Below are 16,032 nucleotides of genomic sequence, written 5' to 3'. Positions count from 1 at the left end.
GGGAAAAAAATGTCACTTTGATTTTGCTGCCTGAAAATATTTAAAGATCGATTTTCAATCACAAGCTCTGGTTGTTACTTTGTTACTAAGAAAAGAAACTTTTAAATGTGTAAAAAAAATGTTAGTGGGTTCACATTGAAACCAAACAGGAGGACAGAACACACAGTGATATGAGAAGCAGCAAAATCCAGACAGCCTCGTGATACTGTCATACACAAGTCAATTAATAGTAGAAGACCTCTGAACTGAGATAAAGTGCAATGTACTAGAGAGGGTTATATGGCTCCTAAAGCAATGCCTGGGCTACAGCTTAGATAAAGTGAATTTTATGACTCTTGTACATAATAACTCTGCTAACCTCTGGGTTCACTGGAGTGCACTTCCTCTGACATAACATCTTCCACAGTAAAGGGGTATAACTTTTCCGCACAATGTGATTGAAGCCCACAGGGTAACTTGTTTTTGAGATATACAAACAACTCTGACTGTGCGTGCATCCCTAAGAAAATAAAAGATTGCCACACGCTTTACAGATGTGTCCATTAAACTCGTGGACTCTTAATCAGAGTTTTTTTTTTTTTTGTGACCAAAAGGTGGCAGTATTGAGTTTTACTCTATAGAGCGGAGCTAAGCACAATCACTAAGACCCACTTTTTAGATTTTGGTCACTTATTTTGTGCAGCAACTTGATTTACACTGTTCCTTTGCATTCTTTTTTTCTTTTCTTTTTTCTTTTTCTCAAAATCGAGCCTGAAAAATATGAGCAACAAAAGTCATGTCAGAAAAATTTGTACTTTTTTAACAGCAATAAACTGTAAAGTAAGAATTACATAAAAACATTTTTAACAGCAATAAACTGTAAAGTAAGAATTACATAAAAACATAAGTTTTATCTATCTATCTATCTATCTATCTATCTATCTATCTATCTATCTATCTATCTATCTATCTATCTATCTATCTATCTATCTATCTATCTATCTATCTATCTATCTATCTATCTATCTATCTATCTATCTATCTATCTATCTATCTATCTATCTATCTATCTATCTATCTATCTATCTATCTATCTATATCTATCTATGATTTGTACCCATTGGATGAGGAAATATTCAAAGAAAAAGCTCAGCACTGCGTTGTCTGCGCCAGCAGAGGCTGCGTCCCAGCTGACAGCCAGCTGGTGGCTTCTGACAGTTGAGGAAAGTTTTGTTTCTTCAGGGCACTGATATGGTAATTAGCTCTCGAAGTGTGCGACCCTATTGGCTCTTGGTCCTAGTCAATTTTCCATTTCCAGCCTGACGTCAGGCGGCTTCAGCGCTCTTAAACTCATCTGCTCTGTGATCCCTCAAAAAACTGGTCCCAGCAGCTCGCAGCCTGTGCAGCGGCGCGCGGTTTGCACTCCAGTCCCCGAACCTCGAAGCGCGCCCCTCTCCGCTTGCGTAATGTATTCCCGAAGAAGCCGTAAAGCGCTAAATGTTTGAAATCCAAACCCGCCGTGTTTCACATGCTGTAAAAGGACTCCGCTGCTCGCGTGCGCAGCACTGCTGTGTCTGTGCGATAGACTCTGCAAAGAAAAACTCTCTAGCGTCTGCAAGTCCGTGGCTGCAGGAGCGACGCTGAAAAGCTCGAGGGCTTTTTTTTTTTTTTTTTTTTGTAGTTGTTTTTTATTTTTTTATTTTCACTTTTGAGACAAGACGCTCAAAAATCAAACTGGCTCACGTTCTTCCCAATCAGCCCAGTTTGACAGCTGCTCTTCACCCCATTTGGAGGACTGTCGGCAGCAAGAGGATGGCATCAGAGCTGGCAATGAGCAACTCCGACCTGCCCACCAGTCCCCTGGCCATGGAATATGTTAATGACTTCGATCTGATGAAGTTTGAAGTGAAAAAGGAGCCGGTGGAGCCCGATCGCAACATCAGCCAGTGCAGTCGCCTTATCGCCGGGGGATCCTTATCTTCCACCCCGATGAGCACGCCTTGCAGCTCGGTGCCCCCTTCTCCAAGCTTCTCGGCGCCCAGTCCGGGCTCTGGGAGCGAGCAGAAGACACACATTGAGGATTTCTACTGGATGTCCGGTTACCAACAGCAGCTGAATCCAGAGGCGCTGGGCTTCAGCCCCGAAGACGCAGTCGAGGCGCTGATCAGCAGCAGTCACCAGCTCCAGTCCTTCGATGGCTACGCCCGGGGCCAGCAGTTTGCAGGCGCGGCCGGAGCAGGGGGCACCATGGCCGGCGAGGAGATGGGCTCCGCCGCGGCGGTGGTGTCAGCAGTCATCGCTGCAGCAGCCGCTCAGAACGGAGCGCAGCACCACCACCACCATCATCACCACCACAGCAGCCACCACCAAGCGCCCAGCGCCCAGTCCAACGGCACCTCAGGGACAAATCACCCACACATGCGCCTGGATGAGCGGTTTTCAGACGAGCAGCTGGTGACCATGTCCGTGCGGGAGCTCAACCGACAACTACGAGGGGTCAGCAAGGAAGAAGTGATCAGACTGAAACAGAAGAGGAGGACCCTAAAGAACAGAGGCTACGCTCAGTCCTGCCGGTTCAAGCGCGTCCAGCAGCGGCACGTCCTGGAGGGCGAGAAGACGCAACTCCTGCAGCAGGTCGAGCACCTAAAGCAGGAGATCTCCAGGCTGGTCCGGGAGAGGGACGCATACAAAGAAAAGTACGAGAAGCTCATCAGCAACGGCTTCAGAGAAAATGGATCCAGCAGTGACAACAACCCTTCATCTCCAGAGTTTTTCATGTGAGTCTCGACATTTTCGCGCAACAAAAAAGTTTCTTACTCCGCCTTAAGATTTCTTTAAAAAACTTTTTTTTTTAATTAATATTATTTTGGACTGCTAGACGAAGAACTAATTTGTACAATTTAAAAAAATGCAACTTTGAAAAACAACCCCCTTCGCAACTGTGCAAGGGCTTTTTGACATCCATCTTTTTTTTTTCTTTCAGAAAACGTTCATCAACTTCTTTCCATGACCGCAGACTCTGTTTTCCATAAACTGTCGAGACTTCTTTTTATTTTGATTATTATTTTTGAATCACCTTTCATTTTTGACAGTTGATTCAACTTCACGCCGCAGTACACGGAGTGTGCATGCAGGCACGAAGTGTACTCCTTTGAAGTTCATCAACGTGCCCTTTGACGCCATCTCACTTTCATTTTAGTGTACAGATCGCTGTAAAAAGAAAACTGCATCCAATCAAACTATTTTTGTCCTTTTTTTTATTTTTTTTGTTTTTTCCCTGCAAAACTTGGAGTATTGCAAGCTGCCACCTCATCTCATGCGTTTGCTTGAAAGACTCATTACAAACTTTTGTTTTCTTAAAGAGATGTGTTATTGGACTGACCTGCATGCTGGACATGTATGGTTTTTTTCTTGTGCTTTTCTTTTTGTGCGCAGCTATTTTCTTTTTTTTTTCCCCGGATGGCTTCTGCATTGCATTCAAAACTTCATCTAAGACTCCTCACTTTTTTTTTGGAACAAAAGAAGTCACAGGACTTTCTTTCAACATGTAAAAGTGCATTTCAGCTGCGTTGAAGTGCTCCACTGTCATTAGGCTGCAGAGAATGCGCAGTTGCATTCCCCATGGCGGGGACCCTGGTGCGTGGGGGAAAAGAAAAGACTTCACTGCTAAGGAAACCTCCAATTAATTTCCTGGAAGTTTAGTCTGTTGCTTTAAGCCTATAGTGTTATTTAAAGATTTTTTTCCACTGTGCTTTTTTCAACATATTTTTTAAACATAATTTAAGTACAAAGTTTTATAATCTTGAATTGCAAGATGTGTGCTACAGCCTAGATTATTGATGTAAGTAGATTGATGCACAGAGATATTGTGTAACATTGATTTAGCGAAATTGGCCTGGCTCCAATTTATACAGAGAACAGTATTGTGCAGTGCATAAACAGAGCTTCTTTTCAGCATGTGCTTTAAGATCCAAGTGTCTGAGCTGTGGTCTGTGCCACAGATTTAATTATTAATAAAATAAAATTTACAAAAAAAAGGAAAAAAAGTTTTACAAAATGTTAATATTAAAGGCAAAATCAATAGCCAAACTCTTTGAAAGTGTGTTTAAAAACTGACATATGAATCGAAATGCACTAAAACTAATATCACCTGTTGTCATGTGTATGTTGAGAAAAGCAGCTCAGGAGGCTACATGATTGATACATGATGATCAGTTTTTGTCTTAAACAATATTGTCAGAGCAATAAGTAATAAAACCAATAATAATGTCTGGACATTGTTAGATTTTCAATGATTTGTCACTCTGCATGTACAAGCTAAAGAAAAAAAATACATTCATCGTCGCATATATATATATATATATATGTGTGAGCGTGTGTGTGTGTGTGGGTGTGTGTGTTTTGCTGTGCAAAATCATATCATTCACTAACCATATGTGATGTTCATTTGTGCTTGTGTTCTTCATTTTATACGAATAAATGATATGCAATAAATACATTCAACTGTCTTTGAAATTTTTTTAATTTATTTTTATCCTCTTCTCTCCGGAGAAGAATTTGTTTTTTATGCTTTTGGGACAAAGTGTGCCTTAAAATTACAATCAAACAGACACTGTAGCATCGGCTGGTTCACTCATGCAACAGAATAAAAAATACATTTATACTCACTAATAATAAACCACGTCAATTTAAGCAGGAAGATCCTTTTTTTCCCAGCAGAGGTCCAAACAATTAATGAAATGGACGGAACAAAGATTGCTGCAAAAAATTAGTTTCAGCATTTTCTCACATGCAATCTGACTGTAGAAGCGTTCAGGTTGTCTGCTTGAGAAAACACCATAAAACCGGCAACATTAGAATATGCTAACTTCTGGTTTTGAAATTTTATTTGAGGAATCTTTTTAATTTCTTCTGTTTAACAAAAAAACAGAACCCTGTTAATTCTGTTAGGGAAAAAAAACAAAAACATCCTATCAGCATATGTCCTACGGAAATCTTTTTTACTGATTTTATTTGGTTTCCCATATAATTATTTACAATAAAATATTATTCAAAGCTTTCCATTTAAAAGCTTGTATTCCCTTAGCAGCATCCCCATCAGCATCCGTTGAGGCACTGCATGGTTTTACTTCATAGTGTCAGCGTGTTTTACCGCTTCTGATCTGGTATTTTATGTGAGTGTTTTTCTCACAACTTTCACATGTGCGTGATTTGAAGTCTACATGTGTGTAGGTGTACAAGTGTGTTTATGAGTTTAAACTGGCGTAAATTTGAAAAGTTGTGTTTCCCTGAATGGCAGTATGTGCTGATTAGATCTCTAAAATTGAGTTTCTTGTGGTTTTGTGTGTTCCATATTTTCACGTCAAGTTGGTCCATTTTCAGCGTGTTTTTGTGCCTACTTGCCTTTGGACAGTGTGTGCTCACTGTTACAAGTGTGTCACAGTTTACTAATTTCACAGAGATTTACCCTGTTTGCTTCAATGCTGGCCGGGGGGGGGGGGGGGGGGGTGTTGCTATGAGAGCACAGCCACATCAAGCGTGAGGGGTCGCTGGAGCTGCTGTGGTGGGCAGCACAAGTTTTATGCTGCTGCACCACAATTTGAATTTCCGCTACCGTTTAAGAATCTAGTGTAACTATTTTAGTATATGTCAAATGAAAGAGGGGATATTTCTCAAACACAATGAGCTCATTGTGTGTTCTGAAAGACCAGTTTCCTAAATGTTTTTTGAATATTTTGGTTTTTGAGGATAGATTCAGTCTGAATTTGTTGGTCGTCCATGTCTAGGAGGAGAGGGCATCGACAAAGAACAGTTTTCACACAAAGTAAGCACACTTTCATTGTTTTAACAAAGTACTAAACATTTAACTGTTTTTTCGGGAGTGCTTTCAATTTTAATGCTAACTTTGCAGCAAAGAAAACAACTTCAGCAGCATCTGTAACCGACCATGTTTTAAAGCTGTCTGTGAGAAAGAGGAGGGGAAAGCAGGAGAGAAAAAAGTTTTCTTATGAAATAACACTTGCATCTTGTCTGAGGTGTGTGTGCTGCTGCTATGGTGGCTGATTGCTCGGAGTGAACAGATAGACTGAGACAATAGTCGGGCTTGGGCTGAATTAAATGATTTTGCTGATGATTAATAGTGGTGTGGGCCACCAGCTCCTACAACGCAGAGATGATAAATCGTGAGCGCAGCTCCCGGCAGCTGTGCCAGTGTTGGGTCTTTGCATGCGCACACCATCCAATTTACAGCAAAGCCATTCCCTTTCTTCATCAACTTACCTAATTACATTTATTTGATCTAAGCGGTACTGCAGCTGTATTTTGATATTTCATTTTAGCCACCAGAGAATTACCACAACAGTGTTTCTCTGCTCTTAAAAGAACATGTTTCTGTATTAAAATTTGAAAGAGATTAATTCCTTTATGCTCATAAGTTGGTCTTTACCCCACAAAAGGCAGTTTAATTGCGAAGAGGTGTGTTTGTTGTGTTATAAATTGCAGAATATGAAAAACAGTTGAGTTGATTTATTTTGATAGTTTCTTGTCAGAAAAAAATTAGTTAGACCTTGATGTCAAACGTCTGCTGAAAACACAGAAATACTAATGCCTAGCTGCTATTATGTAAAATTTCCTTGTTTCACATTTAGGTTTTTGCTATTTTGGCAAGAAATATTTCTTTGTTCTGCATCTGATGAAATTTATGTGAAGATAGATCTAAATGAAAACATAGGGGTTGTTTTATAGTTTTAACGCCAAAGTGCAATGAATACATTAGTGAAAAATAATCAGTCTTGCAGCCGTGCACCCATGTGCAAAACGACTGCATGAGACATGGAAGTTGGTTTGACGTCCGACTTCTCACAGGCTTTAGATGGCGCTGGAGAAAGGGCTGTTTGTGGTTTCGAACTTATGCTGGCCTCTGCAAGACGGTCTGAATACCTTTGCAGATAAGAAGTGCAAGTGTGCAGCAGAACATGCATTTAAGTGCGTTACTTTGGAGGGAAGAGCGAGCGGGGGGTCAGAAGTTACATATAACTAAGTCATCAGAGTAATCCCAGCCCTCGAGAGTTCATGCTCATTTCCTCTGCCTGAATCCCATTTAGTGGAATGTTTTCTCATATCCGACATGGTGCAGTGAATCATAAAGTACTCAATGAAAATGTTTTAAAGTCAATTTCATAAATTCCACCACTTTTTTACAACCTTTTTTAGTTGTTTTTACAGAAAAACTTATCCGAAAATAGCAGTTCAAACAAAGCAATCTTTGGAAAATTATTTGTTCAGAACAAAAATATTATAGCTACAGAGTTACATGATTTTTTTCCCCCCATGTAAATTATATCTGTCAAAATACACCAACTTTTCTAGAACGGAAGTCAGCAGACGAGAGGTGGCACTCAGGTTAAGATCGTCAGTTAGTTTCATGTAGTGAAAATAACATCAAAAACATGTTTACATTTATTTCAAGTTAAACGATGCAGATAAATGGAAACAAGACATATTTAGTCACTGTCACCCACAACGATGGATGACAGAAAATAAAGCATCCGCTGTACCGGTTTTAGCAAACCATAAAAATGGGGGCAACTTAGTGGCATCCATGATGAGTTCAGCTTTGTCTTACACCCACATCATTCAGCTATGGTGTCGCAAACATAACAAAGCTGTCGGTTCTGCTTAGGGAAAGTTCAAAGTTTGGAGCGACCTTCACAGAGTGAACAGAGCTGTGACTTGTGTGTCGGAATTCAGATATAATCAGAAAAAAAAGGGAAAAAAAATCTCATTTTGTTTTTTTAAAAAAAGAGAAGGAATTGAGGTCATGCCAGCAAATGTGAATTGATTGAATAAAGATAAAAATCTAACAGGTTTTTTTTTGTGACAAATTGCTTCAGTTGCACTTTTTTTTTTTTTTTCCTGTTTTGGGTCCATTCTTATGGAACTAGAAAGCAGCTTAAAACAAGCAAACAAAAACAATTTGGTAATTTGTGTCGACCTATTTTATCTTTCATCCGGAAAGTTTGCTTCATCTGTTTGGAGGATGCATTAGGGACACTTCAAGGACTGGTGGGGGGTTATGATGCTAATGAGCCTGTAGAAACCTGATAGGTAACTCCATACGTCTGTAAATAGATCCTAAGTTTGAGAGTGTAACTTATATTAAATAGTTGCACCGTCATACCTTTGGGTCAAACATCGAGCATTTTGGTGTCGGTTAAGCCCTGGATGTTTAAAACCAATGCCTTTTAAAAGAATCTGCAGGGGATAAAGGCCGAACCCCACCATGCTTTTAACTGAATGAATGATGGAGGGAAAAAAATGGCAAAGAAGTTAAATATAAATGCTTAAAATGGTAAGTCGTGTAAAGTTGGTCCATTTCTACAAATTATGGCGAAAAATCTTATATATACCAAAACGTTTGCTCTTTTGACACTAAAATGCTCAACACGGCGCACTTTTTACTCAAACGATGCCGTTAAGCACTACAATTTATGATTTAGATGCAATGACGTGTTTTCTGCTGCAGTACTAATATTATCTTGATGCATTACTGCTGCTTTCCTGCAGGTTCAGTATGCTTTGGAGACATGAGTTATGTGGCATTTATTTAAAACTTCAATGATTTAAAATATCCTTCACTGCAGTATATTGGCAAAGATTGTTTTTTTTTTTTTTTTAAAAAACGCTGTTCGCCACAGCGTTTAAAGAACCTCACTGGGCATCAATGCAGAAGGAGCATAGAGCTGCACTACTTCTCTTACTGCAGAAACATTTACAAAACATGATAACTTGAACACAAAATAAAAATAAAAAATCTGGCCTCAATGGTAATAACTACAACTTTTAGTCTTTGTTTTAAAACAAAGGCAGACCATTTAGCTCTTGACTTGGATTTTGCATTTTTTTCTTTTTTAAATTAAATCATTTAGTATTTTATATAAAAAAATAATAATAAAAGGCCACTTTATCCTTTTTACTGATAGAACAGCATATACCACATTTCTAGTGCGCTAACAGTGTTTTGATGCATGCCGTTAGAATCTATTTGCATGCAAATTTTCACCATTCCCTTTGCGTCAGCTGTTCCCTATGATCCATGCCGTCTGTGTCATAAAACAGACAAATCTTACTCAGGTTTGCTTGTTGTTTTCCGTCTGCTGGTGTGGCTCCGTATGTGTGAAAGGGATGCCAAAGTTTCACACAGAAGAAAGTTGTCAAGGTGATGCTGCATGGCATTGTTTTTTATGTTCATGCATTGTGTCCAATTTCTTTTGGTTCTTTAGGTCCTCAAGAAAATTTCTCCACCTGTGATTTCCCTGAAACTCTGAGCCTTTGGATCCCTGAGGTAAAGCAGTTCAACTTCTCCTCTTCCTTTAATTTTTACTTTTATTTCAACTGTAAGGACTTTGTCTTAATTGATTTACATGACAAAGTTTACATTTTTTCCTTGACTTTTTTTGCATTAGCAAAGTTAAATATATAAAACAAAGGGAATTAAACAGGAGTGTGAATCAAAAAAGGCACTCTTTTTTTTAAACTAATGAATACACAATGTACCCTATTTTTTAAATATTACTCATATGCCAAAACATGGCTGTGATTATGTGTTTTTCTTTATAGTCTCTCTCCATCTCTCATAACAAAAGTTGAGTACAGTTATACACGCCCTTCTTTTATTTGCTTCCACAAAGAGAAAAATAGCACACGTTCTCAGTCATACTGGGAACACCCGCACAACCAGCAGATTACAGTCACTCATTCAAATGTAAATTAAATGTTCTGTACTTTTTTCTTTTGTCTCGGACAAGGAGAGTGAGGGGGAGTGAAGAATGGGCTTCTATGGCTGAAATCAATGCTAAGTGACAGAGAGGAACCTGGGCAGGCGTATATCACAAACCCAATTGTTCCTGCAATGATTTTACTTGGTTAAAGCCCAGAAGGAGGGAATGTCGAGCTTCTATGTGCATCTTTTCACTTGGGGGGTAACGATTGTACAACTTCAAGGAGTGCTTGTGCTTCTAATTTTTGACCAGTGGCTTTTCCCAGAAGTCAGTTTGTAGAAAAGTTTGTTAGAAGCAAAGCTTTTTTTCTGTCCTTTATTCTTTTTTTTTTTGGTGGATCTCGCATCAAGATTTCTTTTGGAAATTAAATAAAACAGATGATCAGAAGAGGCAAAAGCAGACTTCCTTTTGCTTGCAGTTCATTGCTAGCTGCGTTTCCATTGAGTTTGAAACTGTGCAAATTGGATTTGTGATAATAAATCTGCCTAGTTGAAACATGACAATTTCGAAAATGCGCTTGGAGGAGGTGGTTTTTGAAACATATTGAAATTGACAAATTTTGCAAAACTGCAATGGAAACACTTTTTCTTAATTAAACGAGTCAGGTGACCAACAATCCTGCACTGCACAGCAGGCGCCACAAAAGGTCCCACGGCATCACTTAGCTCATCAAATGTTGAGCGTGTTGTGCGGAATTGTAGGATCCACAGCTCCTCTTTAACCCTTGGGCTATCCTAGGCACTTTGACATTGGGAGTTGGGTCATCTAGACCCACTAGACAGTGCGCTGAACCTTTTTTTCTTCAATGATTTGTGAACCTCACTGGTGTCCATGGATTACATGAATTTTTTCCACCTTTATCCACCTTTGTCATGGTAGGGAGAACACGTCAATGTAAGGGTGGGGTCATCTAAGATAGCACAAAGGTTAAAATAACCAACCAATATTTCCCCAAAATGGTTTCATCCGTAGCCACTCCCACATGTGAGGAGCTGGCCCCTCCATGGCCTGAATAAGACGCCGACATGTCCTTTGATAGATGTTAATGAATGTTAGTGACATGGCAGAAATTTTACTGTATCAAAATCAAAGTATTCTTCACATCCGTCGGCAATTGAATTTGAATGACTTATCACGATGATTACGATTGAATGAAAACAGTGTGATAGGAAATTATTTTATTTTTTTAACATTTCTAGAATTTCAATAGTTTTGTGTATATGTGAAATGGGAACACAGCTAATGAAAACTTTACCATGCAATGTCATTCCAGTTCAAGCACTGGAAATTCCGTGGTAAAAGCTTTTACCAGCTGAATAGCAAATATTCAAAATTGCTCACTCTAAAGTAAATTACGTTTTTGGTGTTTCAACATGTTTCTCACGATAGAGGACATATTTAAAGAAAATTAAGCTTAAAATTGCATTTCTGAGTATTTCTTTATTCAAATCATTGTGAATCAGTAACAGATGAAGAAATGCTACTGGAAAAAGCTTGTAGCAGTGCCACAGGTGCTACAATCTGTGGGCCACTCAGCTCCCTGCTCCGCTCCATTCCTATGCATCCATTTGTAAATGACTTGATCCAAGTAAGTCTTTGTTTTTTCTCAGCAAAGCTGGCATCTGGTTCGGGAAGCAGGGGCTAGCTTACTCTGACCAACAATCCCACCCCCAAATTTCTAATGAACTCCTGCTGCTCTGCAGAAATTTTGTCCTAGAAAATTGCAGTTTTTATTTTGACTAGAAACGGCACAATCATAATTAAAAGACAACTGGGAATGTTTTTACAATACATCAAAAGATGATCTGAGTGGGACATTAAAACACTTCATGGCACATGTGTCAAACTCAGGCCTGGGGGCCGAATTTGGCCCGCAATGTAATTGTAATTGGCCTGCGAGATCATATCAAATGTGCATTAGAGCTAGCCTGCTGTATACACTGTACTGCTAATACTACAAATCCCACAATGCTCGGTTAGTATTTTGGCGCTCAGTCGAAACCGGCAAGCGCTTTTTTTTTTGTTGACAGTCATCGACAACCAAATTATTTTCACCCTCCACAAAAATGTCTAAATAAAGATGGAAAACAGAGGGTTTCCAGACAGGCCTGCTAAACTACTATGTTTTCGTCAGCTCAGAGCCTGATCCCAGACATTGATGAACTTGCATCTAAGAAAAGATATCTGACTTAGACCAATGTGCAGAGTAAATCAGACAAGAGCAAACTGAGCTTGAATATATATGTTTCTTACACACTTTTTCTACTGCAAGGCATGGTCTGTTAATAGTTGAAATGTTGGATTATTATTGAATGAAATTATTTTTGGCTCTTTTGTTGTTGGCTTTGAAAAAGATTGACTTTAAAAAGGAACTTGAAAGGATTTGGGAAGAGACAAAATTCATTTATTTAAATAAGAAAAGAATACCACTGACGTGTCTTTTATTTCAAATTTAATTTCTCATGTGTTTGTAAAATCAAGCTTTGGTTGTTCCAGATTTTGTGTTTAAAAAAAAACCAACTAAAGTTTGTTTCCATATGTGAAACATTACAAATCAGTTTCAGTTAATTTTTTCAATAAATATTGAGTTTGGCCTGTGACGTAACTTCACTGCTTAATTTTGGCCCACTGTGAATTTGAGTTTGACACCCCTGCTTTGGGGGATCTGAACTTGAACTGAAGATATAGCTTTTTTCACATTGAGATAACAGGCTGCTGTAGTAATGAACTGAATGACTTATAAAAAAATGCATTCTCTAGATTTAAAAAGTCTTTAAGTATTTGAATGGAGAATTATTCAGATTTACAGTACAGTATTCTTGTCTGGTCGTAAAAATTCATCAATTTTTGTTATCGTTTACTATGTTCCATAGATTTTGACATCAAAAATCCAAAAGCTTTTCAACCTTCATCTTATCTCTATTTTTGGTGGACAATAAAACATTTTAAGCTTTAAATGTTTTTTACAGTCCACCAAGGTAAAGCAGAAGTTGTGCATTATTACATGTGCATACGCTATCTTCAGCGACTGTGTGTTCATATATCTGTATTGTTATTTACTCTATATGTCTGGGCGGGGCGAGGGATTGGCAGCTGGCCCGTCTCCAGATCCACTTAGCTTCAGGAGAGGAAGTAGGACAAAAGCCATCAAAGAAGACAAGGACAAATCATCTTTAGATGAAGTGTTTTAGGGGGCCTAGATTCTCCTCCCACACCATGACTGTAAATTAGATGCCCTCTGCTCACTGCTAAGAGGTGTTGAATATAAACAATGCCAAAGGAACGGATGTTAAGCAAATGAAAGTGGAAAACCATAAGGGTGTCTATCTTAGTCTGTCTTGTAAATCTTACTTTTCCTGCCAAGCCAGTGTGCTATTCTATGTTGCATTCTAAACAGCTCCCAGCTGAACTTTGTGTGGTTTTGTACATCCAGAAGCCATTTTCACTATGAAAGACTTTTAAGGCAGAGGCATGTCTTTGTTTTATGCAAATCATGCATATTAGGTGGAAAGGGGTGGGGGCTGAGCAGTCTGGCCACGTAACTCCAGCAGGACAAACTGAGTGATGGAGATGGAGAGCTAGTTCTTCAGTGTCCTTGCCTGGGGAAAGAGTGTTCTGACTCCGGCATGGACTGCTGAGACACCACCAGGACACTGTGTCACTGCACCCATACCCCACCGGAGCAGGAGGATAAAAGGTTTCTCCAAAGGCAAATGCATTTAATATGCACAATTCCAATTTGTAAAACTAGAGAAAAGTAGAATTTGTTGCTATAAGTTATGATATAACGGTGCAGACACACTTTAGAGACTTAGCACACAAAAGGACGCCAAAGTTAAAAAGGTTAAATGTCAAGTGCAAGTTCAGACACATTGGAAATAAATTGTGGGGAAAAAATATACTTAAAAATTCCATAGATGTTTTTGTTACTTTATGTCAGTGGAGTTCATCAATGCAAATTAAATCTTTGGATTGTTGTCAGACATCTCATTCACAGCTGAATGCTAACAGTAATGGGTGCTCGGAGGCTCTTTTGTTGCAAAGTGCTCTATTTCTGTGTGCCAGGATGTTCTCAGTCATTGAGGGCAGATGAAATCAATCCAGACTGAACTTTCATGTGGAGGAGAAAATGAATGAGACAGAGGAGGGGCTTTGGAGTGAAAAGGGGCAGGGCAGAATTATAAAAACAACGTTCTGCTCCATATGGGTCAGAAGTCTAGGGCTGATCTTTTCAAGAGAGGGTGTTATCCCTCCTTTACTATTTTCTGCTCCACCTGCTTCTCGGAAAGGACTAAGAAACTGGAGACTGCTCAGCAGGAACAAACTATATTTAGCTCCAGTGACCAAACACACTCTGGTTTAACTTTAAAGTAAAAATTACAGAAACAGCGTGCAGTGAGACTGCGCGGATTGCATCCTTACAGTCAGGTTTATACGCGAAAGTTTATTCCTTAAACCAGCTTCCCTCTTTTTAAGCTTTCTCTCGCTGATTACAATTTCTTTCCTCCATTTTTGTTAAATAATTACATCTAATCATAAATGAAACACACTTAGAATAAAGCTAAATTCCATTATGTGTATCAAAAAAATAATAACTATCTTTCTAATTTCAAATAACACATAAGTAAACCAATAGAAAACTAAGATTTATGGTTCCAATTGACTGTAAAACGTTCCTAGATTTGGTCCAATATGTTTGGGCTGTTTCACTTTGCTAATTATTTTTTGCAGAAGAGTTGTCAGCATGGTGCTCTGTTCTCATTGGGAGAGAAGGGGCTCGGTGGTAAGTGCTTAGTCAGCCCCACTCCGGATGTGAAATACTGCTTGGACTGTTGGGGAGCCAGAGTAGCATCACAAAGTGACATTTTTAAGATGAGGGCAGTCCCATCACCACACATCATAGGAGGAAATATAGTATAATATTCTTGTGCACAGTAATTAGAATCCTTTTCATTTTCTCAATCTGTGATGTCTCGATATGCCTAAGGTAAAGTTACTGTTGTATTCCTACAGCCACTTATTGACTGTATCCAGACTGATGTAACTGCTGCATGCTGTCAAGATACTAGGATAAAGATGACAAAGCTGTTAACTTTCTGATAGATGTACGTTTCAACCCTCACCCATTGTCATGATCACAGACAAGTGTGGTAAGAACAAGATTCAAATATAAGCAGGTTGATTGGAAGGTCAGATGTTCTGTAATGAGGTGGAGGGTCAGAATAGTTATTATTCTCTCAGTTATTTAAGTGGTTTGGATATCTTGACAGAATGAGGATGCATTTCTGTTTCCGACTAATTTAAATGAAAAAAAAAAGACTGGCAAGATCCTACCTTATGAAACTACTGAGATTGAGATGTGAAAAATGCGCTCAAAGAGGTCCTTTGTTGAGCTCACATACATAAATGCATTGACATGTGTCTCATGATTCTTTCTAACTTTTTCTTTTATCTAACACACCCCCTGACATGATACCCTCTAAAAGTCTCTTCTCCAGAACAAATTTCCCTTTTTTTGCCTTACTTCTGTTCATTTTCTCCTCCTTCCCTCTGCCTCATGCTGCACCTGCTTCCCTGCCGCTCTATGCTCCCCCTCCAAACGTCACTTGCCCCCCCCCCCCGTCCACCACTGCTTCTATTCTCCCCCTCGTTAGCTTGATAAATGGCTTTACTGCAGGGAAAGTGCTGATTTTCATCCTTCTGTCTGATTTCTGCTGGCTGTTATTAATTTCAAACACTCTGCGAAAAGCAAGTGAGTCAATAAATAAGGAAATGAACACACTTCATCCTGCCATACAGCACCTCTCACAGTCTTTCACCCTGGGTGCTTGGACTCATTGGAGGCCAAGTTTGCATTTACACTGATGGAGTTCAGCTCCACTCTCTATAGCAAACACGTTTCGGTTTTTTAAAGGCAAAAATGAAAGCCCTGCAGTAGCATTGCATCATATCACGTTTTATTTGTCTCTTCCTTTTAGTCTTTATGTTCACATAAGTGTGACCACAGTGAATTTTACAAAGCAAGTAACTCTGAGGAGCAAATGTGTCCCATCTTTCATCTTTTACACTTGTGCACCATTTAAGAGAAGCATAGCTGAGAGTGACAATAGGAAAAACAAGCAGAGAGAACATTTGAAGCAGCATTCTACCAGAGTTATTGCCGCCCGCTAAACGATGCTGTCTATGCAATGGGAACAGGGCTGTAAGTTTAAGTGCACATTACTTACATTCCAATCCTAATGCTTTGTGCTTTCCTTTTAACACTAAACACAAA

The 16,032-nt window shown here is 39.1% G+C and overlaps 1 protein-coding gene across 2 annotated transcripts in view; it reads left to right on the top strand.

Moving 5' to 3' along the window:
* The first annotated feature begins 1,044 nt into the window (after window positions 1-1,044).
* Window positions 1,045-16,032, top strand: part of LOC101173775 (transcription factor Maf) — an 81,616-nt gene continuing 66,628 nt past the window's right edge. Inside the window, exons 1-2 of one of the 2 annotated variants that reach the window (XM_004067226.4) lie at window positions 1,045-2,756; window positions 9,261-9,322. In XM_004067226.4, coding sequence (XP_004067274.1) covers window positions 1,792-2,756; window positions 9,261-9,288 — 993 coding nt within the window. In that variant the 5' untranslated portion in view covers window positions 1,045-1,791 and the 3' untranslated portion in view covers window positions 9,289-9,322. Of the gene's footprint in view, window positions 2,757-2,962; window positions 4,486-9,260; window positions 9,323-16,032 lie in introns of those variants that run through there. The other variant, XM_011491926.3, reaches the window with a different exon arrangement.

The sequence above is a fragment of the Oryzias latipes genome, chromosome 3 (assembly GCF_002234675.1).
Source record: "Oryzias latipes chromosome 3, ASM223467v1".
Lineage (NCBI taxonomy): Eukaryota > Metazoa > Chordata > Actinopteri > Beloniformes > Adrianichthyidae > Oryzias > Oryzias latipes.
Note: the sequence above shows the minus strand (reverse complement) of the source record. Positions and strands in the feature narration are given on the sequence as shown.